General features: G+C 35.4%; 1 protein-coding gene across 4 annotated transcripts in view; it reads right to left on the reverse strand.

Annotated features, from left to right (window-relative positions):
- The window catches only part of LOC149787815 (leucine-rich repeat- and IQ domain-containing protein 1-like), a 160,288-nt gene that overhangs the window by 24,190 nt on the left and 108,465 nt on the right, over positions 1 to 27,633 (reverse strand). For all 4 annotated transcript variants that reach the window (XR_016424108.1, XM_089974026.1, XM_089974028.1 and 1 more), the window contains exons 25-27: positions 20,044 to 20,292; positions 18,022 to 18,116; positions 13,057 to 13,167 (exon numbers count right to left, since the gene is read on the reverse strand). Coding sequence is in view for 3 of the 4 variants with exons in the window: in XM_089974026.1 (XP_089830152.1) it covers positions 13,057 to 13,167; positions 18,022 to 18,116; positions 20,044 to 20,292 (455 nt within the window). In the remaining variant the exon portion in view is untranslated. The remainder of the gene's footprint in view (positions 1 to 13,056; positions 13,168 to 18,021; positions 18,117 to 20,043; positions 20,293 to 27,633) is intronic.

The raw sequence follows: 27,633 nt of genomic DNA on the forward strand, positions 1-27,633 counted from the left end.
ACGTACTAAGCAAATGGAGAAAAAAATCGGTCTCAGTACAATTATTTGATGTTGCTGCCACAATTTGAAAAGAGCATTTGTTTGGTTCTCCAAAGCTGTCCTTTAGTGGTGACTTCAATAACGCATGTCCCCGTCATCAAACAAAGCCGACTAAAATCTTCAATAAAAACAAAGAAAGTTTCTTGAAAGGAAGTCAGTACCAAATGTAAATAAAAGCAATGGAATCTGATGGATTTTTGCATTTTCCAACGTGACTGAAACATGTTAACTGTGCTGTGAAAGTTTCCTTTCTGGCGAGAAAAAAGTTTATGCTTATGAACGCTACCAACGACAGCTTAAAATGCAAACTAACTTTTACCGATTTGGGATGTACTGAAAAATAAATGTGCTTCGTCATTCATTACATGATTGTGCTACGTTTTTCCACTGAATTCAGACCTACATGACCCGTGACTAAATTAATGAAAATTTTAAATGTGTGTGTGTGCATATTTTCGATGGAATTACTTGTATTGCGGATTCAATGTATATGATGAGATTCGTGGGTGAGTACGTGGTAATGATACTCTATTCATGCTATACATTAGACATGTATATATAAACAGTATATACAGATGTATTTCTCATTTAATATGCATTGACTTAAGATGGTAACTGTGCCAATGAAGCACATATCTTACTGCCCACATTTATTACCTACCCCCTGCAATTTTTTTGGAATACATACATCTTTTTCTTCAGTTAGTGGACCTGGTTGCTTATAACATGGTTTGGTCTATAACACAGTCAGGTTTTATGGCTCCCAACTACAGTGTCATAGCAGGGTCACATTGTATTTTGTGAATATTCAAATAAAACATTGGTATGCAAAATACCGTATATTCCCTAATTTATACCACCACTCAAATTAACACCCCTTCCCTTTCTTCAGAACAGAAAATTTAAAAGTTGCAGTGTAAGACCTTTGCTTTTCAATACCAGTCTACTGCAGATCCATGAGTACAACAAAATGCTGCAGCAGTTTCAGTTGATCATGCTGTTATAATGTATATATCAATGCATAAATTACTAAAGCTACAGGCACACATGTAGTGTTAAACACAAAACAATAGCTGGGTGGCAAGTTCAAAGACTTACCAGTCCTACTTCAATCAGCTGCTGAGCGGGAACATGTGATGATTGATTGATAACTGTGCTGATATTTATAAGGGTATAAGGACGGAATTCAACAGAAAGACCCCTAGAAGTACACGTACACGTCGTTATTATACATTTACATCAAACAACAACTTTAGCTTTATTATTGTGCTCTAATGAACACCCTCCAAGAGGAAGTGTATGTGATGGCCCCAGGGGCATTACTTAGGGAATACAGAGTTTGTAGTTTGCCTAACAACTTTGGCTGCATTTTGCAAATGAAACAATGGGAAAGGCAGACTATGCTGAATTAGTTAACCTGAGAACAACTTCAAGCAAGCTGAATAACATGAAATTCCAACTCCAATTCACAAAGTAATCGCAATGTCAAAACTCTGAATAGTCACACTGCTCACTATGTCACCATTACTGTTCATTGCAAAGATAATGTGCATTATGGCAAATTGATAAAGAACATAGCTTAGAATTTAGACTGTATCAGTATGAAAGCTCTAAAACAAATTGTGAACTGCTGCCAGGCATTAATTCTATGAGGAGCAGTTGTAGTCATTCCTTGAAACCCTTACCAATACCTCACCTCAATCCTCTTACCTTGGAAAATTAACTCCAACATATTACTGCATTTGATCTCTAAGTCCTGAAGTAATAATTACACATCTATGGAAGAAACAACTTTGCTTAAAATCTTACACTATCATTTTCTTTATTTTTGTTGTAGAAAATGTACTGTTACACTAAAGTTAGCCACTCTGTTTTTGCTTTTGCTGTGCATTAGTACAAAGTCAACTATCAGCATATATTTTAACCTGAGCATGGATTATTTCATTTTTCCCCAAGATTTTATTTAAACTGACTGTTCTGTTGGGAATCCTGCTTTATCCATGAAAACTAATGGTTTACTCCCAAACATGGCTGAGGCAGGGAATTAGAAACCTTTATACTTGTCCAGGCAGAGATTACATTATACTGTTTTACAAAAGCCACATAACAATGCCAATTCACATATTGCAATGTACATCTTGCATTTAAAATGAGGTCAATGCCTGTGCATGAGATTCAGCTAAAACTATTTACCAGATCTGAATATGAGTTTTCTTATGACTAATAGAAACTCCAAATGTCTAATTTTGCAATTTTATAGTCAGTCAAGAAGTTCAGAGACCTGCAGTCAACATATCTAAATTAAATTAAATTAGGAACATGCCCGTGTGATATGATATTTTACTTTGTACAGTGATCCCACGAAGATGGCTATCATATACAAGTAAGATGGCAAATCCAGAGACCTACAATTAACATATCCAAATTTATGTCCATGTAATATGAACTGTGAACAAATCACTTATAATGCGATGGCAGCATGGCTCCAATTTTTTTAATTTATGGTGATCTCTCTTTTTAAGATCCTAAATACATGCTCTTGGAAAAGGTGATTATTTGTATCCCTAGCAGTAACTGAATCCCAGCACTCAGTTTAACTTCACCGTGCACTGAGTCAGCCATATTGGCATGCATACAATTCAAAACTGAAGTATATTTGATGTCTGATGAAACCTGGCAAACAAAACAAATGATATATGATAAAGAGGTTAGTTAAAACTGATGACATTGAAATTTCAATGCACATTTTCTATGAGGAAGATTTTTTGAACAATTTGTTAACGCGATCCTGCTTATATTGCAATTTTATTCTTTGGACCCCGAGCATCACTTATAACTGGTTTTACCTGTATAATGTACCCACAGGCATACTAGAACACTGTTGGAGCATTCAGGGTTGCTCTTTTGACATGTAAGTGACTATTACTATGTATCATATCCAAACTCATAAGATTCATATACTAATGATTTACAATAATTCATATGAAAAATACAATTTGGAAATTATTTAAAGGCAGCTAAAGGCTGCATTTCAAAACAGCAAGTAAAGAATTTAAATTCATGCTTATGACACAGTAAACATGTCTTGAAAGACCACCCTGCTGCCAACAAAATGTGGTCTCAAGACGGGTGGTCTTTTGCAGCATGTCTGTGCAGGAGGGCCACTTGTCAAAATTCAACAGTGGGTAAGAAGGAAAAATACCCATAGATACAGTACGATATATTTTATTATTTATAATAGTTCTTATTAAAATATTACAAGCATTCATTTACAAAAATTGTATATAGCAAAAAAATATAAAGATCAAATACATTTTATATTTGTATTTTAAGTTCAAATATAGTCTATTAGCATATGAACTGCACATTAACTAAGGCATATAATTACTTACCATGTCCAAACATTGTAAAATTAACCAGATAACACTTACTCAATCTATTTAAACCAAAATTACAAACTTAATTTACCAATGAGTAAATAAAAATTCATCAACTCAATGAAGAAAAGATGTAACAGGCATGCTAACCTGAACAGATGATGAGGTCTCTGACTGTGGCACTTTTGGCATTGAGTGCATGTTCCAATAACAGTAACATTGATAAAGTAACAGAGAATACAATCCTTTGCAATACATATAGAGTTAATTCATCCAGAAAGAATAAAGACAAAGACCTCATTCACCTGATCAAGACTTTTACTGCAGTACCCAGCACACTACAATGAAACCAGGCTGAGAAGATCTTCATTACAACATACAGATATTGTGCAGGTTTCTACAACAGATAAACAAACTATATGAACTTCTGAACTGACCATGTGCATCCATTATTGCTTTCTTTAAAGATGGAATGGTTCACTACATTAGGAATTTTGATGACCACAAAGGCAGTCTGTGTTATCTTTAAATCTGGTTTATGAGGGATATTTAAAAAGTTATCAATGCACTGTACAACAAAGTTTTTTTTTATTAGTGAACATCAGCACATCCTCTTAAAGTACTCCCCATTTGTTGGTATGTTTTTCATTCACTGTAAAACTGTAAATTCAACATCATGACAGCTTTCAAACTGTCTGCTCCTTAGTGACTGTTTGATAATGGGTCTCAGCTAAAACTCACTTGGAGCTAAATCAGATGAGTAAGGAGGCTGCAGCAAGGTGCATTGGTGCAATGGTGCATTGTCATGGAGTAGATAGATACCTGTTTAATGGTACATGGATGAGTAGTTTGGTAGTGTCCCACAGCTTTTGTCAACACTTTGGGGACATACAAACATCTAGTGACACTAGGAGAATCAGGCACAGGTACCTGGATGATCATGCCTTTTGCAAACATAAAAGCATAAACAATTCTCTTAACAGTCTGACTATGTCAAGAGACCTGTGGTCTCTGCTTTTTATCTCTGAGCAAACACATTATTATTTTCTCTTCAGTTTGGTTTTTTAAAAAAATACTTAAATGTTTCATCAGCTGTGAGAATCTGATTAAAAATGTATCTGGTCACTCTTTTTAGATCTGGTAAGTAGCTGTTTGGTGATTTCAACCTGAGTCTGTATCTGATCATCTGTCAACAAATGAAGGACCCACCTTGCACAACCCTTTCTGAGCCTTTGTTGTTAATGAGTTTAATTATAGTGGCATGCACACAATTGTGCATGTGCCACTTTTTTCTGACTGCACCACAGCCTGCTAGTTGTTCCTGGGGAAGGGAATGGTGCCACCTCCCCCAAGCTTTTATGGGTTCAAGGAACCTTGATAGTTTGGCCTCAATCTGTGGGTCCATAAAGGTCCCTTACAGTTGAATGATTGGCTGTCATTAGTCGGAAGGAGAGCTCGGGAACGGTCCTGGTTGCTTCACATCGCTGGTTTCTTGTTGCATTTGCCTGGTGTTTCTTGCGTTATTTTGTTTTTTTTAAATGTTCTAAAAAGCGGGGAGTGTTCTATGCTGTTTATAGAGGTTGTTAGTAGAAATCATGTATGAATAGAGATTTTCAAGGTTATTATGGTATTACTAGTCGAGGTGTTTAGGGTGTGCTTCTTACGTTATGTTATTTATAAGTTTTTCAATATTGCCTCTTTAAGTTATTTATTTATTAATGTTTTTAGAGACTGAATGTTATTTATACTTTATTTAGCAAGAGACCGAAGTCCTAGCCGATTACACGGTTCGTTAAGGACATCATCTAGGACCGGAGTCCTAGCTGATTACTTGGTTCAATAAGGACATCTAGGACATCTGATTTTGCAGTTTCCTTAGTTTGTTGATAGGTGCTTCGTAAGTGAATTATTTATTAATATTTTTACAAAATTGAATATGTTACGGGTTTTATGTGGGGGCTTCTAAATTTATTTAGCTAGTTACTAGGTCTTTTGGTTTTGTGGAGATAGTAATTATATTTTGTTCCTAAGTCCTGCTGAGTCTATGAATTTATTCATATTTTTATACGCTGATTGTTTATTTTTATTAGAGTCCATAAGTAACTCTGGGTATGTGTGTGGTGATCCAATCTCTTTTTCGTTTTTGATAAATATTTTCCTAGCGGGCTGATATTTTGGGCATATATTGAATATGTGGTGTAGATCTTTGGTGGTGTGGCAGTTAAAGCAGTTAATGGTTGCTGGTTTGGGTCCTATAAACCTTCCAAAACTGCTTGCTAGTTTAGTTTTTCCAGTTATTATCCTGTTCATGGTTTCTGTTCTAAATAGGTACCCTTAGGTAGCTATATGTTCCTATCTATGTTTCTTTTGGATTTCATGGTGCTTTTTACCTTTTGTGGAGGAGTTCGAAAAATCTTGCCATGTTTGGTCTATATATGTTTGTGCGAAGCTTAGTGCTTCTGTAGAGCTATAGTTAAGCTTGATAGAGTTTTGATCTCCAAGTTTGGTTTGTGCAACTTTGTCTCCTGTTTCGTTGCCAGAGATTCCAATGTACGACGGTATCCACATGAGCTCAACTAATTGATGTGCTGTGGTGATATCGTCAATTAATTGGCATGCTCTGTAAAGGAATTGTTCCCAAAGTGTGTATTGCGATTTTGGATCGATTTGATAACGCTTAGGGAATCGCTTGTAATGACTGCTTTAGGTATTTGGTTGTCTTTGATCCATTGTAGTGATTCAAGTATAGCCCAGAATTCAGTGGTGTAAATGGAGCAATAGTCAGGCAATCTGGATCCCATTTGTATATTGAATTCAGGGATGACTATTGCTGCTGCTGTTCTTGGTGGGTTGTTTGTTTTTTATCCATCAGTATATATTTTAACATAGTCCAGGTAGTTTTGGTTGATTTTGTTTACCAGTACAGGTTTTAGTAAGTTTTCTTGTCCTTCTTTATTGCCTAACTTGGTAGCTTCATTGTTAATCCTTGGTGGTTTTTGTAACCATGGTGATTTGTTCTGGTCTGTATTGTTTGTTACCTGTTCTTTTAGTAGAGGTATCTTTTCTCTTAGTTCATGGATTACTTTGCCACTTGGTGTGGTGGGTATGATTCTTTACACTTGTTTATAGCTATTTTGGTGGGATGGTTGTCTGGGTGGGTATCTAATCGAATGAAGCATCGGAGGAGCAGTTCTTGCCTACGTAATTTTAAGGGTAGTTCTCCTGTTAGTGTTTGTAGTTCTTCTAATGATGTTGAGGGGAGTGTTCCTGTGCATAATAGTTAGGTTTTTCTCTGGATAGTGTCAAGTTTTTGTAGTACAGGTTGCTTAGCCAAGTTATATGCTTGGCAACCGTAATCCAGTTTTGATCTAATTAGGGTTTTATATATTGTGAGGAGGGTTTCCTGGTTGGATCCCCAGTCAGTCCCTGTGATGTTCCTGAATAAATTGAGATCTTTGTTACAATTCTGGATGAGTTGTTCAATTTGCTGTTTCCATGTGAGGTGGTTGTCAAAGAACATTCCTAGGAATTTTACTACTATTACATATTTGATTAATTGATTTCGTATATAGAAGTTTGGATAGACTACGTTGTTATTTCGTTTGGGGGTGAATATAATTGCCACAGTTTTTTCATGAGATATTTTGAAACCCCATTTGTCTGCCCATCTCCCTATGTTGTCTAGGCTCTGCTGGATTTCTTTAACTACCGTTTTATTGGCAGGATTTCCATTCCTCCACATGACACTACCATCTGCAAATTGTGACAAGTTTGTTTTTGTGGAGGCTGCATTGAGGTCAAGGTTGTTTACCATTAGGTTAAATAGTAGGGGACTTATTACACTGCCTTGCGGTGTTCCATTTTCAAGTGAAAATTCTTCCGAATGGGTGTTGCCTATTCTTGTGGTAATTTTCCAGCCTGTGAGGAAATCACCAATCCAGTTGAACAAGTGTCCAGTTATTCCAAATTGGTTTAATTTGGCCATTAGTCCAATGGTCCATACCAGGTCGAACGCTTTTTCTAGGTCTAGAAAAACCGCTATGAAGTTGCGATCGGTTTTCCTATGTGCGTTAAAAGCAAGTTTGATGTCTGTTTCCAATCTGAGAAGTTGGTCGGTGGTGGACCATTTGTTCCGAAAGCCACATTGATTTATGGAGAGTAGGTTATTGGTTTCTAGGTGGTGTTTTAACCTATCTGCGATTATTGTCTCCATTATTTTGCAAATATTGTTTGTAAGGGAGATGGGTCAGTACGAATTTATGTTGTTGGGATCTTTACCTAGCTCGGGGATTGGTATCACTATGGCCTGTTTCCATTTGGTGGGTATTTGGTCTTAATCCCATATCCTATTAAAGAATTTGATTATGGCTATTGTTATATTGATAGGTAGGTTTTTTTTATAGATAATGTAACCAAACTGATCCTTACCAGGGGATGTTTCATTTTTGGATCATAGGGCTATCTCCCATTCATGTACTGTGATGTCGCTATTTAGGTGAGATTCTTTTGTTCCTTGGTCTTGAAACATTTGAGGTTGGGTTTCCTCCATTAGTTTTTTGTGTTCCTGAAAGTTTCTGGTGTGGTTATTGTTGCTACTCATGTTTGAAAAATGCTTCGCTAGGAGGTCTGTCTTATCTTTATTTATGACATTTTTAATTTTTGGGGCTGAGGTAGTTGCTTTCCCTTCTATGGCTTTTATCTTGTCCCATATTTGTTTTGAGTTTGATTTTAGACTCAGTTTAGAGCAAAAGGTTTGCCATAGATTAATTTTAGCAGTTTTTATAGTTTGTTTTAGTGCTTTTTCTTCATCTTTATATTGCTGGAAGTAGATAGAATTTTTGGTGCGTTTATATTTATTTAAGGCCCTTTTCTTGTCTTTATGTGCTATAGCGCACTGTTTCGTCCACCATGGTACAGGGTTTTTATTTTGGATATTAGTTGTCTTTGGGATGCATCGGTTAGCTGCCTCTATAATTGTGTCTGTTATGTTATCATAATACATGTCAATATTTGGGCTTTCTAAGTTATCTGGATTTATTCTAGCTAGTAATAATTGGAATTGGTCCCAGTCTGCCTGTTGGTACCTCCATTTAGGTGGGGTTTTGTTTGGAATGTGTTGAGTTTTTGTTTGAATATTGATTGTGATGGGAAAATGGTCACTTCCTAATGTATCTTCTTGATCCACCCAACAATTTGTGATTTGAGCCAATTTTGGGGTAGTGATGATTAGGTCTATGGCTGAGAGAGTGCCATCCTCAGGGTTTAATCTAGTGTTCAACCCATCATTTAAGATGACCAGATTGTTCTCAGTTATCCATTTTTCAACCACTTTCCCTCTTTGATCTTTCTTTTTACCTTCCCATAATTCACTGTGTGCGTTGAAGGCGCCACAGATAATTAGATTGTTGTTGTTGTTATTAGTGATTGCTACTTAATGAGATTAGGTTGGTAGGGCAGAAGGTAGCCCCTGGGTCATATGCATTTATTATCTGAATGTTTGTGGTTCCTATATTTATCATTACTGACATTATTTCGATGCTATTATTGATGTTTAGGTTAGGGGATACTTCTATTATTTCATAGTAGATTAGTATCTATAAAAAAAAAATTGCTAGTCCACCCCCTTTCTGCTTCTTGGGTCTGTTTTTAAAGATTCCCTGGGTATAGCCTCGTAGTTTTGGCAGGCGTTTGTGTTCTTGTGTTATGAGGGTTTCCTGAAAGCAGATTATGTCTGTCCCTTTCTGAGCTTCAAATAATTCTTCAATATATTAAAAACAGCTGATGAATTAATGTTTGTGATAATAAAAAATATCTTCAAGCATCATTATCAATTGCTCCCTTCACTGCAGCCACTTCCTGCTTACCAATCACAGACAATGGTCTTCCAGAACATGTGTCATCTTCCATGGATTTGCATCCATCTTTACAATGATGAAACCACCTCAGAAGTGTAGGATATAACAAAAAATTACATCTATAAAAAAATTAACTTTATCAAAGTCAGACTTGATATCAGTCAGGGAGTAAAGATGCCAATGGGTACCTGGATAATTGGGTACCTGCCCATTGATAGTAACCGGGTAATAAAACGAACAACTGGGTACCCATTAAAAAAAAAGTTTTCCAAGTTCAGACTGAGACACAGAAGAACAATCATTCCAGTCTGAGGCTCGTGTCATGTGTGCATTTATTCATCATTGCAGGGACTTGTATGGTTGCTTACAATTTACTTGTCATACATGTACTATATAATAATACAATAATACAATCCTTTCTTTGCAACCTATTTAAGAATCAGTGTAGATATTTCAAACTCAACCTTCCTAACTTTGCACCTTTCCATGGTTTGTACACCATTTTTCTCACAACTTAAATCCATATGTTTTGAGATCCTGATGACATTAACTGGGCCAGTACCTTTCATCAACAGCAACAGTAAGTACTGATTAAAAAATATTGAACGAAATAAAATTCAAATAAAAGAAAGCACAATAGAAATGTCTGGTTTAGCTAATGCCAATTTAGCCTCAAGTTACTGGCCCTGGAATGAGTGTTAGCTGTTTAAGTCAGGACCACTGTTCACTTTTGTTTACTGGACCCTTTTTTTTAGCAGGAAACCCAAGACAGGTTTTTTATCATGGCAAAGGCAACACAAAAACTTGGTTACCAAAACATGCATTTCTTATACCATGTTAGGAAAAAATGAACAAAATGGACAATTATACAGAATGAAATTTTTCACTGAAATATTTAAATATAAGTGAACAAAATCTTGGTTATTTAATAACACTGAAGAAAAAAAAATTTAATAAAAATTCACCATATGTTTAAATTTTTGCATGAATTTTACATGAAACAGTTCCAAATAAACTGTGCCAGATATCATAAGAAAAACATTTTAAAAAACCAACTGTATGCATCGATGTGACTGATAGATATTTTATGACTGAAAAATGTTAGATTAGAGGGATTTTGTTAAACTTAAAAACTGCTGAACTGGACTGTTGTTAAGGGATGAACTATGGCAAGTTGAGGATAATACAGTAATAATCACTTGTGGACTTCACGACTATTCACGAAAGTTACTATAGGCATGTAGACTATCTGAAGTGAGTGTTAAGAATAAATAACTTATCAGTTTCTTTTGTGCCTATACTCTCCCTCGATAACTCATGCACTGATAGCTTGCAAACCCACTTATAATGCAGGGTCAGGCATGGATCCCACTTTTTAAACCAGAAAATACCCCCCAAAACTTGATCCCTATTTGTTGAACTTGAAGAAAATCATGATCAAAATTGTAATAGAAACTATGATATATTGCTTGCTTTGTTGTCGAAAACAGTAGATAGGACCTGAAAATTTTAATCAACATTATGAAATATCAACTTTTAATAACAAATCATATAATTTGTTACATTTTCTTTCCAAATAACATTCTTAGTACACTGTAATTAACGGTTTTCAAGAAAATTTTGATCAATGAAAATGTCACTCATGCCTAGCGGTGACAGTACTTTAATAAATAAATACCAATTAAATAATTTTTTATCAATTAAAATTTGTGTTCTAGTTCTATCATTTAGTTCCTTTTAAGTGTAATCATCATAAATAAAATGTGTGCGGTTGTAATTAAACATAAAATGAGTCAATCTACCATAACAGCTATGTCTGTGAGTGTTTCTCTGAGAATCTAATTAGGTGCTGATTGTGCTTTGATATCGGACTAGCAGAAGAATTTGTTGTATTGTTACACTAAATAAAAAGCGGGCCTCCTTTTCTATTATCACAATAATTACATCTTTTGAATCAAATAAAGGAGGTGGAATAAAAAAAATTTAAAAGTCATATAAATCCTACAGGCTTAAGAACCAACAGCTCCAGTCGTATGTTGGGTAACTCATTTCATTTGATCAATTGAACACTGTTATAAATGTTATCGTGTATATAATTTAATTAAACTACATAAATTAACCAACTCAATCATAACTGTGATTAAAGATAGCAAGGCAAACTAGCGAAGTGAGTACTTTGTAAAATAAAGGGCTTTGTTTCACAGATATGGACCACTGTGGGGAAAACGAGTTTCAGAGAATTCCTGATTTCACACATAGAGATATCCTCATGGATGATAAGAAGTTTCACTATTACTTGCAATGAAATCATGATATCAATATTTTATTAATAACAATACAAATATTGAGTTTCGACGTAGACAATTGTCGTACCAAAAAAATGTAGCATGTTTTTGACAAAAAAGGAATCTTGATTGGTAGTGTATCAACAGTTAGTCTGGTTCCCTGCTTCATAGACTCCTTGTTTCACAAAATACTAATACACACCACTCTGGGAACCAGACTAAACAACAAAACAAAAAGCTGTGACGTATTACACGAATGTTTTCGTGTACTGTGTAAGGTTTGTTAAAACCAGTTGGAATCAAATTATCGATCTTTCAGATCTTGGACATTTTGAAAATAAATGTAATTTATACAGAATAATGAACAACTTCAAGAGAAAAAGCGATTTACTGACAATTATTCATGACATGATTATTAAACGAGGATTCATTCATTAAAGAGCCCAGCCCCCCACCAACCCATGGTTCTCTGGATGTCTTTTAGAGCAGATTTTTTGGAGGTCCCTCGGTAACTCGTGCCCTTATTTATAGTGCAGTCTGTCTTTTTGGACCCCGATGTGTTTGAGTTATCGAGGGAGAGGTGTAATAGTAATAATTATGCTTATACCTCTCTTGGGGGTTGGCACATGTGAACCTACAACAAAGCAGTTCAGGATCACATGTAATACCATTTCCCTTTGATCGGGTACCAAGGTAACTGACAGGTATCCAGTAGAAATTTCCCAACATGTTGACATCTCTATCAGGGAGTACCCTAAAAGAACCCCAATCTTACAGCATGCTTTGCATGGTAGAAGAACTGTTCTCCTTCTCTGACATTATTTTGTCACTGTCATATACCTATGTTACATTACATGCAAATATCTGCAGATGTTGTGTGTGCTGCACATGAAGAAGCAATTCTTTTTACAGAAGGTTATTTTGTCTATCAATTAGCATTAAATTTTTTGAAAGGTTCAAAGAAGCAAAAAAACGTTATAACCAAATATTCTGAACTTTTCAAATATCCCTTGTAAAGAACTACAACTCATACATTTAAAAAAACATGTAAACAGTCTCAACTCATCCCAGGTATTTTTGTGTGCATCATAGTTAGAAACACTCTGCACTATGCCTGAAAATTTAAACTGGTAACTGTGGTTAAAATGAATTAAACAAAAGTTCTATCGTGTCTGTATCTAGCTTTTCAATATAGTCATTCATATCAGCTTTGAAAAACATTTTGCCCATAATTTGTTGTTGATAATAATGTTTAGCAAGTGGTCCTTGTTATATAGCAAATACAATCTGTACATGATGATTTTGGTCATAAGTTACAGGTGATTAAATCAGATTTTACTGTATCTACCAACTGAAAGTTGTGTTTTTTCAATTTTAGTAACAAACTAAAGTGTGGAATTGAATTTGTTCATTTTTCAAAATATTTACAGTATGGTATGAGGTTGGAAGTATGAATGGCTTGACTGAAAATATACTCATATAAACAGCAACAATATTTACCTTGAAAGTACTCCTTCCTGGGAAGAATTTTTCTGTGTGGCTGCTGTATTGGCTGGAGATGAGAACCAATCTCCTCCAGTTTTCTAAACAGGGCCAGTTTTTGCATAGGATCTGACAGAAAAATGTGGGAAAATGCTATCTTTAAACAAGATAATGCCTCTATATTCATATCTCACATCTATATAGTTTCCTGCATTTGTATTGTTCACAGTGAGTCATGTGAAGACCTGGTATGAAACCAAACCAGTACAGTGGGAATAAATAATCAAGTCTTTCTGACATGACATCAATAATTCATTCTTTCGAAAAGTTCCTTACCATTTTTCAACCATGCTTCAACATGAAAAGGATTTGAAAATTTTAAAATATTGTGAAAAGGTTTATTTAGGGTCATTGCTGGGTTAAATTTGTTACATGGCTTGTTTTTAACTGGTATAAAAAGATACTGAGTCAGCAGACTTAACTTGGCTTGGTGCATGCATCTTTCTTGTTAAGTTTCCTATTGATGTGTTATTATTCCACACCTGATCATTAACAAATCATATGACAAACATCACAATGAAACACTGAAATGAAGATGCAGAGGGTGCATAGACAGTTTAGTAGATTTGTGAAGATTATTTCTTTTAAAATGTTCACATTTAAAGAATAGATCTAAATTATAGGATTATCCAAAAATGGTCATGTATTAACAGTTTACTTTGGAGCATCTGTAAAATTATTTTGAGGAACAATTTTCAAACCTCTATTTCTGAGTTATCTTTATGCAGCTACTAATCTCTATCTCTTCAGAGTTAGCTTCTAGGCAACTGTTAATCTTTCTTTATCTTTCTGAGTTATTTTTGTAAATGCTAATTTCTGTTATCTATTTTTGAGCTATTTTTACACAACTGCTAATCCCTCTTTATCTTCACAAAAAGAAAGTGCCTGTATTCATATTTATTTTTCATGCCTTACTTTGGATATTCTATGGAAGCTTGGATTGATTGTTTTTGTTTTAGAAGTTGGTTACCTTCAAAATAGAGTAATATTTGGTATGTTTTGTAATACAACAATCTAAAAACATAATGCAGATATTTTCTTCAAACTCTCTTACATTATAAAGATATTAGTTTTCTTTTTTTTAAATTAACATGTTGACTTGCTAACATATGAAGTTATAAGCTAAACAATATTTGTATACAAAATAAATAATTACAGCCATGGGTGCAGCACAATAGGACACACTGACTGCAGTTGCTCAGCAAGGCCTAACATAGGGACACTTGAGTTAGGAAACAATAGAAGCAATAACTCTAAATGATGACATGGAACACTGGAAAATCAAACTCATTTAAGGTCTTATTAATATAAATCCAACAACCTTTAGTGAATGTATACTGTGGAAACCATAATAAAGAGGACAGGCAAACAGGAGTCATGCCACTTATATATGTGGAATAATGGATAATTCATAGCTTTTTTACTATAAAGCTGCATGCTAAAATCTGGTTAAAATTTGTAAAGTAATGCTGCAGAAAAACAGTCAAGAGAACTGACAATCAGGAGCCATAATTCCTGTAACTGACATTACGGAATGTTATAAAACTATAAAAATCATGGTCATATAAATGTGAATTCTAAATTTGTTTGAAATCCAAAATTTCTAACTGGATTTATGTTCTAGAAATAATGTTAGGTGCATGGAAAATCTTGGATCTTAACTCCTCTATATGACCCCTCATCCCTTAAAGAATGCTGAATCTCCTGCATGTTGTAAGAGGCAAATAATGGAGGTTACAGCAACAATGACTCTGTGGTTAGCCTGTTTGTCTTGCAACTGTGAAGGTGCAGGTTTGAATCTTACCACTGGACCAACCTAACTGGCTAATATGGTGTGTCATTGGCATCAGCACTAAATAACCTATGTGTTGCCATGCCATAAAGCATCAAACCAAACCAAAACAATTCTCTTTATGCTGTTGTGAAATAATGGAAATCAACTACAGTCAAGTTCTATCAATATAGACATATAAAACTTTATGCACCATTGTCAAAAATCCAACAATCCATGCTTAAAAAAGATATATTCCCTTGCTGCATTTCCTCACTTTAAGACCCTTGATTAGATCCAGTATTGCCTTCACTAACTGATGTTATTAATACCTCTCTCTCATCTGGGGAATTCCCATCATTTTTCAAAACTGCCTTTGTAAAGCCTTTGCTGAAGAAACCAACACTAGACCATAACGATTTAAAGAACTACCGCCTAGTTTCTAATCTCCCATTCATGTAAAAAATCTTAGAAAAGGTTGTTCTATCCCAGCTTGTATCTCATCTGAATTCAAACAGTCTTTTTAGCAAATGTACAATCTGCATATCACCCTTGCCACAGTACTGAAACTACTCTTCTAAAAGTAGTTAATGACATTCTCTCTGCGTTGGATAGTGGAAAGATTACAGTCCTCACCCTTCTTGATTTGTCTGCAGCATTTGACACAACAGACCATGATATATTACTTCACCGTCTCCAGCATGTATTTGGCATTCATGATACAGCCTTACTGTGGTTCAAGTCCTACTTGGTCAACAGGACACAAATTGTATCTGCAAATGGTATACACTCCAGCCCAGTTCATCTATGTTGTGGTGTTCCACAGGGGTCAGTTCTTGGACCTGTTCTCTTCATTCTGTACACTCAGTCACTCTCAAGTGTCATAGATGATCAACCAGTGTCTCACCAATTGTACGCTGATGACATCCAAATATACAAATCTAGCCACCCAACTGAAGTTGATGCTACCATCCAAGGTGTAGAGAGGTGCATTTCTGATGTGAAATCATGGATGACATGTAACAAGCTGCAGATGAATGATGATAGAACTGAGGCCATTCTGATCACAACACAAAGACTTTCTCATTGACATCCTTTACCTCAAACAATAAATATCAGCAGCACCAACATTAAATTCACACAATCAGTACAAAACCTAGGTGTTACTCTGGACAGTACTCTCACATTGCACCAACATGTCATGAACATATGCAAGGCTGCATATCTTGAGCTGAGACACATCAGCTCAATTCGCAAATATCTTTCAGTCGATGCCACTAAAACACTTGTGTGTCCATTAGTACTTTCAAGACTGGACTATTGTAACTCAATTCTGTCTGGTTCATCTCAATATCTACTCCAGAAACTTCAAAAAGTTCAAAACACAGCTGCTCGGATCATACTTAGAGTACCACGATTAGAGCACACCTCCCCGCTGCTCTGCACCCTACACTGGCTATCCATTCGATCCAGAATCAAACACAAAATTTGTTCTCTGTGCTACGTTTCACTGTTGGACTCTAGTCCAACATACCTATCCGACCTCACCCATGTGTATACACCAGCAAGATACTTACGCTCCTCTTCTGACAATCGTATACTCATTATTCCCACTATGAAAACAAAGTCATATGGACAGCGTTCTTTTGCATACCAGGGCCCAGCAACGTGGAATGAATTGCCCACTGAACTTAGACACAAAGACATAGTGATCACATTCAAGAGGGCTCTCAAAACTCACATATTTCGACTGCAAGAACAAACTTAAAGACCTAATAATGTTTCCTACCTTAAATATTCTCAGCATGTTTTTTTTTTAGTGTTTTCTAATTTCATTGTGTTTGTTTTTGTAATCATATCATTATGTTTTTTAATATCTTATAGGTGTTGTCTAATGTTGTAAAGTGCTTAGAGCTTCTAAAGATGAGGTGCTATACAAAGTCCTCATTATTATTATTATAACACTATTTCTTTTATTAGACCCTTCATTATAACACCATTCCTGTTATAAGGCCCTTGATTATAACACTATTCCTGTTATAAGGCCCTTGATTATAACACTATTTCTGTTAGCAGACCCTTCAGTATAACACCATTCCTGTTATAAGGCCCTTCTTTATTACACCATTCCTGTTATAAGGCCCATCTTATAACACTATTCCTGTTGTAAGGCCCATCATTATAACACCATTCTTATTATAAGGCCCATCATTATAACACCATTCTTATTATAAGGTCCTTCATTATTACACCATTCATGTTATAAGGTGAGTATGGTCATGGATTCCATTTCATTAAGTGGTAGTAAAATTATATGTATTATGTACTTCACTATAAGACTATTTCACTATAAGGTGCTTTGCTCTATAGCTCTTATGGACAGTGTCATAAAGAAGAAGTGCTGTTATGTTGTGGAAATGAAAGTAAAGAGAATGAGCAATAAGGGGATATAACTCTAGCAAATGACATCAAGAAATGCTGGAATAAAATTCATTCAAAGTTTCATCAATGTCATCTGTATAGCAAATTAGACTGAAATCCTGCAAACCTTAGTAAAGTAACAAGGGTGGTCAATCAGAGGGCAGACCTCTTTGCAAATGATGTTGTGAAATGATGGAAATCAAACTTATTCAAAGTCACATCAGTATAAAGCTGCAAGCTAAATATGGTTGAAATCCAGCAAACCTTGGTGAGGTTCAGCTGTAGAAATGAAAGTTGGGATGAAAGGCCATCAGGGACCATAACTCCTCAAAATGACAACATAGAAGGATAAAAATCAAACTCTTCAAGAGGTCTCATCAGAATAAAGCTGCATGCCAAATCTGGGTGAAATCTAACAACTCCCAGCAAAGTTATTTTGGAGAAACCAAACTGGTGATGAACAGACTGAGGACAGATTGCCAGACAAATAGCCCAATGGATGGATGAATAGGCAATATGATTATGACTGAGCTCAGAAAAGAGTTCATTGAAAGGGGCCTTAATGACTCCACAACATGGGATAATTTAATAGTATTGTTAGGAACTCTAACCATGTCAGATCATTATTTTGCAGCTCTATTAGAGAAGAAAATGTAATGTATTTCTGATGAACTGTAATAAAACTTAACAAAATTACCTAACTACATAGTAAATTAATAATGAAACCTTACCAAGTCTGCCAAGTTTTTTCCGTCGCTCAGCATTATACTTCATTTTTTTTGCTCTTTGTAACATCAGTTGGGCTGTGTGAGTGTCCTGGAAACCCCTAGAAACAAAAATACTGCAAATGACACATGGCATATCAATCTTATTGCATGTTCCTCACTAATGACTTTGACCTTTGAGCTAGATGCTTGATTATTGCATGATAAAATATGAACCTGAATAATGTAGGATTTAAAACAAGACAGTCTGGAAAAGGAAACTAGTCACAGACTTACATGATCTCTTACTTGAGTTTGATGCATGGATTATAAATGAATGCACAAGACACTGTCAAGTCTTGATATTTAACAGGACAAAGTTTCAAAAAAATACATATTCATTAATACAGAAGTTATATCTATACTGGAGAGGTCACTAACTTATATTTTCCTCCAGTGCAACCTTGACCTTGAATGAGGGAGCATGGCTGGGGCATATATATTAACTGGTTCAAGTTTCATTCCAATACCAACTGTGATTCAAGAGTTATACCCTGGATATGGGAATGAATCAGAGTTATAATGTTCCTTGATGTGACCATGCTATGTGTCACACTGCCTATACAAGATATGTACTTGTCTAAACTTTTATTAAAGTAGCTTGAGTGACTTGAAAGTTATATCCTGGATAAGGATACAAGTCACAGAATTACATTTGGTCTTTCCTTGGCCTTGATGGATATGGCACATGACACAATGTCTAGTTATGACATATATTTGGGAAACGTTTCATTAAAATATCTCATCTGTAACTTGAACAGTGTCTGAGGTGGATATAGCATGGATATCTCTAAAGCACACTGATCTTCTGATTCTAGCTAATTGAATGAAACGGTCACTTAAGGCATGGTTCTGGAAATCTTAGAGTGGGGAATGGCAATATATGAAGTTTTAGGTTGGAGACTTATGGTGTCACTGTCCAGAGACTTGACCGTTGCCAGTGTCTCTGCCCTTTAATCATTTTAGCAACAATGATAATCAAATTCCGATTGACCACACTGAGCAAACACTGCAATGAGAAGTTGACTTACACTTGGTACAGATAAGGCATGCCAATGAATTCTCACTGACCTGACAACTTTTACATTTGGAACATATGGTCATAACTGTATTTCTAAAACTGCAATGAAAATGACTAAAAATAAGGACAAAAAACCTTATAGTGCGACTATATAAAAAAAATACACTAGTTAATAAAACAATAATGAAATTTAAGCAGTGTCCACAGGTAAAACATGAACAGCATGTGTCAATGAATGATACCATGTGCAGCTACAAAATCCATAAAAAATAAGCACAATTAACAATAGAGTTGCTAATATCTTGCAGTAACCTTAAGTAACAATACTGTTCTGACTTAATGTTCAACACAATGTAGTGTAATGTTATTTGTACTGCACTGAATGTTTAAAGAAGACATTGTATATGGGTAGCTACAACATCATAACTAGAAACAGTCAGACAGATGAATGAGCTGATGCATAGTAATAATGACAATATCCCGGCACTTCAATTACGTGCTGGGACAATGATGTATGTATCTTTTCCTGGCTTTGAGAAAATTTTGTTTTTATAAGCAAATTTAACTGATTCCTTGGAGTTTGTTATAAATATTTCACCTTATAATGACAATTTCTATTCATGACTACAATACTATTGATGTCTTCATGCCTTACCATTCTATTCATGACTACAATACTATTGATGTCTTCATGCCTTACCATTCTATTCATGACTACAATTCTATTGATGTCTTCATGCCTTACCATTCTATTCATGACTACAATACTATTGGTCTTCATGCCTTACCATTCTATTCATGACTACAATAATACCGATGTCTTCATGCCTTACCATTCTATTCATGACTACAATACTATTGATGTCTTCATGCCTTACCATTCTATTCATGACTATAATACTATTAATGTCTTCATGCCTTACCATTCTTTTCATGACCACAGAACTATTAATCTCTTCGTGTCTTACCATTCTTCAGAGAGTTTTTCCTCCTTCCTAGACAAGCCTGTCCTCATGGTTTCCACTACACTCAAAGTGCTAGATGGGGGATGTGGGAATCTTTCTTGAAGACTTAGTAAATCAGACACAGGGGAATCTGCATTTATCCATGCTCTACGAGGTTGGCTGGGCTGGGAGGAGTTTTCTCCAATGTTTAATGGGGGAACTCCGTGATTAGAACTGAGTCTACCAGTTGGAGGCTTCTTTAGAATAGGGTAACTGGAAAGAGGAATCAAATTTATGACTTTATTTGAAGTGAAACATATGCCATAAATACCGTGAATTCATTTTTATTCATGGGGCACTGTGTATACTTGCTTATAAGTTGAATCCAACTGCAAACTGTAGAGATCCAGATCTGATTTCACAGACTGTGCTGGAAGATCTGGGACTATGCTGTTTCTTAGGAGTAAAGAGCAGAACAAAGAAAACATACCCTGACCTGACAGACCATTAAGTGTCGTTATATCTGGGTCTATGTTTCTTTAAGTTAGATCTGACTTGTAAGCAAGTATATATGGTACCAATTTTGATTTTGTCAGTAAACTAAATCAATGAATTTAGTCACAATGAAATATAATCCAAACTGATATTCAAAGTCCCCATGGGGGGTGTTACATCATTTGCTATGGTAAAGCATTGCTCATTTGTCTGTCTGTTATAATACAAATAGTATCTATAGTACTCAGAAATATGTATTATGATATTTTTATAAAAGATGAAAAACAACAAAATTGATTCATTACAATTTAATTGACATGTAAAATTTCATGAAGTTGAAAGCTCTGTACTGATGTAATATCTCTAACTGATGCAAAAAGTACTAAATACAAAATTATATTTCATGTCATTCTTTAATTACCAAATTACAAATAAGACCCATTTACAACACAGTGGTCCACCTCTTACATGGCCACCCCTTCTGCACCAGGAAAGTGGCCATATAAGACGGGTGGCCTTTCCAGAGAGGGACTATATTTGTGAAAATATGTGTATGCAATAAGAAAGCTACAAATAACTTCAAACCATATGATATCTTCATTTATAAGTAGCACCAATTATTAAAAGGTTCTTCTTGTCTTAAGAAATGACTTGTTTCAAGTTAACATTAATAGCTCTTATTCTTAAGTGTGGGATGTGAGTAGGTATTGTTGACATGCACATGGCAAAACCATTCAAAAATGTCATTTAAATCTTGGTTTATACATGGCTTGGCATTTAAAATAATTCTCTTTCCATTTACTCTATTGTCCCACTGCCGCAGAATATTTTCTTTATCTGTTAAGATGTTATACATGTATATTTGAGTCTTCCCAACATAACATTTTTCAGCAAGAAATCTTGAACTCTCCCCATTGTTGTCAAGTCGAATAACTTTTACTTTTCTTCTAAAGGATTAATTCTCCATTTATGTGATGACAAGTTAAATTTTTGTAACGATTTCTTCCAATGTTGATAATTGTTTAGTACTGCAAGTTAATTATGCAGAAAAACTTTTGTATAGTCAACTAAATGCCTTGTTTATAAAGGAATTGATACATGTACAGTGATGTGATTTTTTTGGTCTTTTTCTGGTACCCTGTTTTGTTCAAGGTTTATTTCTAACTGGGTGCTAATCCACAAAATCAATATATAGCCTATGCTGACCATGATATGATCCTCACAATTATGTCTGGTCATTATCATCAAAGAAAAAAACTTAACCGTTTTGTAAAGCCCAAAACTCTAACACAACACTGTTGACCCCTTTCATGTGAACATCAGCATTCTTTTTGGATTAACCTTAGTGGTACAAATATGTACTTTAGCCAACACTTCTTTCAATAATGAAAACCTGACATTGGGAAACAGACATTGGTAAAGATAATCAGATTACTTACCATAATGTATGAATTAAATACTGGTTCTGGATACAGATTAAAATAAAATGTGGCCACTTGTGAGGGGTAAATTTTACATTTCTGCACTAATATGCTGGCTGCTGATCATGTTAGAGGGGTGGCCTTTCTTGAGAGGTACTTTTGAACACAAACTCATTGGTACCATTCATGAGGAGGACCACTTAATTAATACTCATTAAAACTTTAACAATCCAATGAAATTTGGAAACAAATGTGAAACTCAGTAACATAAAGGTTCAAGAAAAAATATGTTAATCACAGATTGAGCCATTTTTAAGCATTTGTATCCTTGAATAATGTTAGTTACTGTTCAGCCGTACAAATGTTCAACATAATGTATGGATCCAAAGAAACACTCCTTCTGGTATTATGTACTGTTATACACTGTTCTATACTAAAAACAGATATATAAGTATGAAAGCAATTGAAACATTGAAACATTAAATGTTTTATAAATAACAATAAAATGTTTGACACATTTTAATTTGCTGATCCCAAGTACTATTCATTAGTCCAATGAACAAATGAAGCACAAGAGCACATTGTCCATATTAAATATGTTTCATTAATATAAATAAGTGCTGAATAATCAATCAGCAGATCAGTCCCACTTTCTCAAAGCCCATTTAATTCATGTCCATAGAGAGTAATGCTTTACCAAGTGTGGAGATAATCCAAATGGCATGGATCATTTTAAGGGTAGATGTTTCAATGTGTTCTTGCTCATTTAATTGAGACCAATCAGGCTGAATACCACTGTGGTATGTCATTTTCCATTAAATGAGACAGCAACATCTTCCCATAATGTGCTTTGAAAACATCAAAGAATACAACTGCCTTCTGATCATGCTAAGGGGGAGCAAGTCATGTACAGAGTTCACATGATACAAGATTGAAGCCAAACAAGCAAATACTGTGAATTTTTATTCCCTGGATAGGTTTCAAAGTTCACAATAATATAACCTTTAAGGTAGAACTGTAAATTTAATTAGCAAACATGGAAAGTAACCAACTTTCATTGCCCTGTCTCATTAGAGTAAAAGTGCAGAAAAGATGTAAAATGAGTTACCAGTGATACTGTCCTTGAAAAGAAAACCCTGACTGTAATACACGACTTGACATAAATATGAGAATAAGAAGCATACCATGATGCATCCATGTACCTCAACAGCTTTTATGATATAAAACACAAGGAAAAAAGAAACCTTAAAATACTGACCTTGAAGATCATGGACCCCTAATGTGGTAGAAAAGATGCCATTTATTGATGACATATACCCAATTTCATCCCTTCATTTCAACTTGCTTTAAAATTTCACAATGGAATGGAAAGTGTAATGGAAAAATTCAACAAATAAGACCTAGAAGAAAGACCCACAATGTAATACATAACACACCTGCTAATACTGACATATATACATACAAAGTAACATTCTTTAATCTCAAAGAGCTCTAAAGTTGCAGAGCAGGGGAAAAAGTGTGATCATAAACAAAAATACTGAGCAGTGGCTTTGATCTTGAAGATAGCACCTCTAATTTGGTACACAACACATCTTGTAATGATGATGTACACTAAGTTGTATCCCTTAATCTCAAGCAGCTTTAAAGTCATCAAGCAGAAGAAAAATGGTGATGGAAGGATACCATATTCAGCCTAGATCACTGTGGTATGTGACACACCATCTGGTGATGATATACAAGTATATCAAATTCTAACAAGATATACTAGTTTTTATCAAAGTATCATAGCATTAGCAAAATGACAAGCTATAGTAGTTTTTATCAAAGTATCAAAATGTTAGCAAAGTCAACACTTCTGACAAGATATAGTAAGATTTACCAAAATGCTAGCAAAGTCAACACTTCTGACATGATATAGTAGTTTTTATCAAAGTATCATACCATTAGCAAGGTCAACACCAATGACAAAATATAAGAGGATTTATCATACCATTAGTAAAGTCAAACACTTCTGACAAGATATATTAGGATTTACCATAGAGTTAGCAAAGTCAGCACTTCTGACAAGATATAGGAGGATTTATCATACTGTTAGCAAAGTCAACACTTCTGACTTTGTGTTGTGATCAGAATGGCCTCAGTTTTATCATCATTCATCTGCAGCTTGTTACATGTCATCCATGATTTCACATCAGAAATGCACCTATCTACACCTTGGATGGTAGCATCAATTTCAGTTGGGTGGCTAGATTTGTATATTTGGGTGTCAGGGTGTCAACAATTAGTGAGACAATGGATGATGATCTATGACATTTGAGATTGACTGAGTGTATAGAATGAAGAGAATAGGTCCAAGAATAGACCCCTGTGGAACACCACAACACAGATCAACTGGGCTGGAGTGTATTCCATTTGCAGATACAATCTGTGTCCTGTTGACCAAGTAGGACCTGAACCACAGTAAGGCTGTATCATGAATGCCAAATACATGCTGGAGATGGTGAAAGAATATATCATGGTCTATTGTGTCAAATGCTGCAGACAAATTAAGGAGGATGAGGACTGTAATCTTTCCACTATCTAACGCAGAGAGAATGTCATTAACTACTTTTAGAAGAGTAGTTTCAGTACTGTGGCAAGGGTGATATGCAGATTGTACATTACTAAAAAGACTGTTTGAATTCAGATGAGATACATGCTGGGATAGAACGACCTTTTCTAAGATTTTTGATATGAATGGGAGATTAGAAACTGGGCGGTAGTTCTTTAAATCATTATGGTCTAGTGTTGGTTTCTTCAGTAGAGGCTTTTACAACGGCAGTTCTGAAAAATGATGGGAATTCCCCAGATGAGAGAGAGGTATTAATAACATCAGTTAGTGAAGGCAATACTGGATCTAAGCACTCAAGCAAGAGCGATGTTGGAGTTGGATCAAGTTCACATGGCTTTGGTGAACTCTTCATCAGGATTGTACTTTGTCACGGAAGAAATTTGCAAACATGTCTGGAAGGTCGACTGGAGAGGAGGCAGTTGGAATTGGTGTAGATTTGTTCCTTGACATTAGCTTGTTAGTAATTTTGAAGAGCTCTTTGCAGCTGGAACTTTCCATGATCTTACTAGTGTAGTGGGTTGATTTCGCTGCATGGACTATATTTGTGACATTTTTCTTAACGGCTTCATAGATTTGCTTATGAATAGTGAGTCTGGTGGAAAGCCAAAGCCTCTCAGCTTTACGGCAGTCTCTTCTAGCAGTGTGAAGCTGGTCCCTAACACTGCTATACCATGGAGAACACTTTTGAATTGATACTCTGCACTTGGTAGCTGGGGCATGTTTGTCGAGCAATGAACACAGCCAGATATCAAGTTGTTCTGCTGTAAGAGGTAAGCAAGTTGTTAGGTTTGCTTGGATGTTGTGCATTAGTTTGGTTCTATTTATCACACGGAGGTTTCTCTTAGTAGCAGATAAAGGTGGAGGGTTAGGGACTGATACGTCAAGATGGCATATAATGCAGAGGTGATCTGATGCAAGATCATGGGATACCAGGGAGGACTGTAGAATGTTATCATCAGGTCTATGAAGAATCCACTCTAAAATGTGACCATGTTTATGTGTGGGTTGGTTAACTGACTGTTTGAGGTTGAAAACATTAATGGAATCTAGGAGTTTTGATGTGTTTGGGTTTCCGGGACAGTCAAAGTGAAAGTTGAAATCTCCAAGAATAATCAGGTTGCCACCTATCGAATTTCCACAGGAGATTCGGAAACTGCTCCAAAAAGAGAGATTCAGCCAGCTTGTTTTTTCTACTAGGAGGAGGTGGTATAGGCAGAAAAAATGGACTGACCTTTGCTCCAGTGTGAGTGTGGTTTGGACTAGTTCAATTGATGTGTGGTCGAAATTGAATGTTGTGGTGTGGTTAAGATGTTTGATCATGGAGTTCTTTGTGATGACAGCAATTCCACCTCTGCGAAAGTTACGGGGGAACGACTTGATGCAGTAACCAATGGGTGTTAGATCCGCACACTTGGGCTCATTGCCTGATGTTTTTAGCAGTGTTTCTGTCAGGAAAAAGATGTAAATATTCTGGTTGTTGATAAAATTAACTATTTCTGTGTGCTTTTCCGGTGGTCCTACTGACTGGGCATTGAATAATGCAATACGCAAAGGTATCTTGGATAGTTGACACAAAGGTTGATGAATTAATAGGGATTTGAATTAGGTTATCTAAATTAACGGTCGAATTTATATAGGAGGATTTATCATATCGTTAACATTTCTGACAAGATATAGTATGATTTACCATAGTGTTAACAAAGTCAGCACTTCTGACAAGATATAGGAGGATTTATCATACCGTTAGCAAAGTCAACACTTCTGACAAGATATAGTAGGATTTACGATAGTGTTAGGAAAGTCAGCACTTCTGACAAAATATAGGAGGATTTATCATAGTGTTAGGAAAGTCAGCACTTCTTACAAGATTATCATACCGTTACCAAAGTTAACACTTATGACAAGATATAGTAGGATTTACCATAGTGTTAGTAAAGTCAACACTTCTGATAAGATACAGTAATAAAAATAATGAGGACTTTGTATAGCGCCTAATCTTTAGAAGCTCTAAGCGCTTTACAACATTAGACAACACTTATAAGATAAAAAAAATATAATAATATTATTACAAAAACAAACACCATGAAATTAGAAAAACATTAAAAAATAAAAAACATGCTGAGAATATTTCAGGTAGGAAACATTATTAGGTCTTTAAGTTTGCTCTTGCAGTTGAAATAAGTGAGTTTTGAGAGCCCTCTTGAATGTGATCACTGTGTCTTTGTGTCTAAGTTCAGTGGGCAATTCATTCCACATTACTGGGCCCTGGTATGCAAAAGAACGCTGTCCATATGACTTTGTTATCATAGTGGGAATAATGAGTATAAGATTGTCAGAAGAGGAGTGTAGGTATCTTGCTGGTGTATACACATGGGTGAGATCGGATAGGTATGTTAGACTAGAGTCCGACAGTGAAACGTAGAACAGAGAACAAATTTTGTGTTTGATTCTGGATCAAATGGATAGCCAGTGTAGGGTACTCTAAGTATGATCCGAGCAGCTGTGTTTTGAATTTTTTGAAGTTTCTGGAGTAGATATTTAGATGAACCAGACATAACTGAGTTACAATAGTTCAGTCTTGAAATTACTAATGAACACACAAGTGTTTTAGTGACATCAACTGAAAGATATTTGCGAATTGAGCTGATGTGTCTCAGCTCAAGATATGCATCCTTGTCTCAGCTCAAGATATGCAGCCTTGTCTCAGCTCAAGATATGCAGCCTTGCATATGTTCATGACATGTTGGTGCAATGTGAGAGTACTGTCCAGAGTAACACCTAGGTTTTGTACTGATTGTGTGAATTTATTGTTGGTGTTGCTGATATTTATTGTTTGAGGTAAAGGATGTCAATGAGAAAGTCTTTGTGTTGTGATCAGAATGGCCTCAGATTTATCATCATTCATCTGCAGCTTGTTACATGTTATCCATGATTTCACATCAGAAATGCACCTATCTACACCTTGGATGGTAGTATCAACTTCAGTTGGGTGGCTAGATTTGTATAATTGGGTGTCATCAGCGTACCATTGGTGAGACACTGGATGATCATCTATGACACTTGAGAGTGACTGAGTGTACATAATGA

The sequence above is a fragment of the Sinohyriopsis cumingii genome, chromosome 11, assembly GCF_028554795.1.
Source record: "Sinohyriopsis cumingii isolate HCF-2022 chromosome 11, ASM2855479v2, whole genome shotgun sequence".
Classification (NCBI taxonomy): domain Eukaryota; kingdom Metazoa; phylum Mollusca; class Bivalvia; order Unionida; family Unionidae; genus Sinohyriopsis; species Sinohyriopsis cumingii.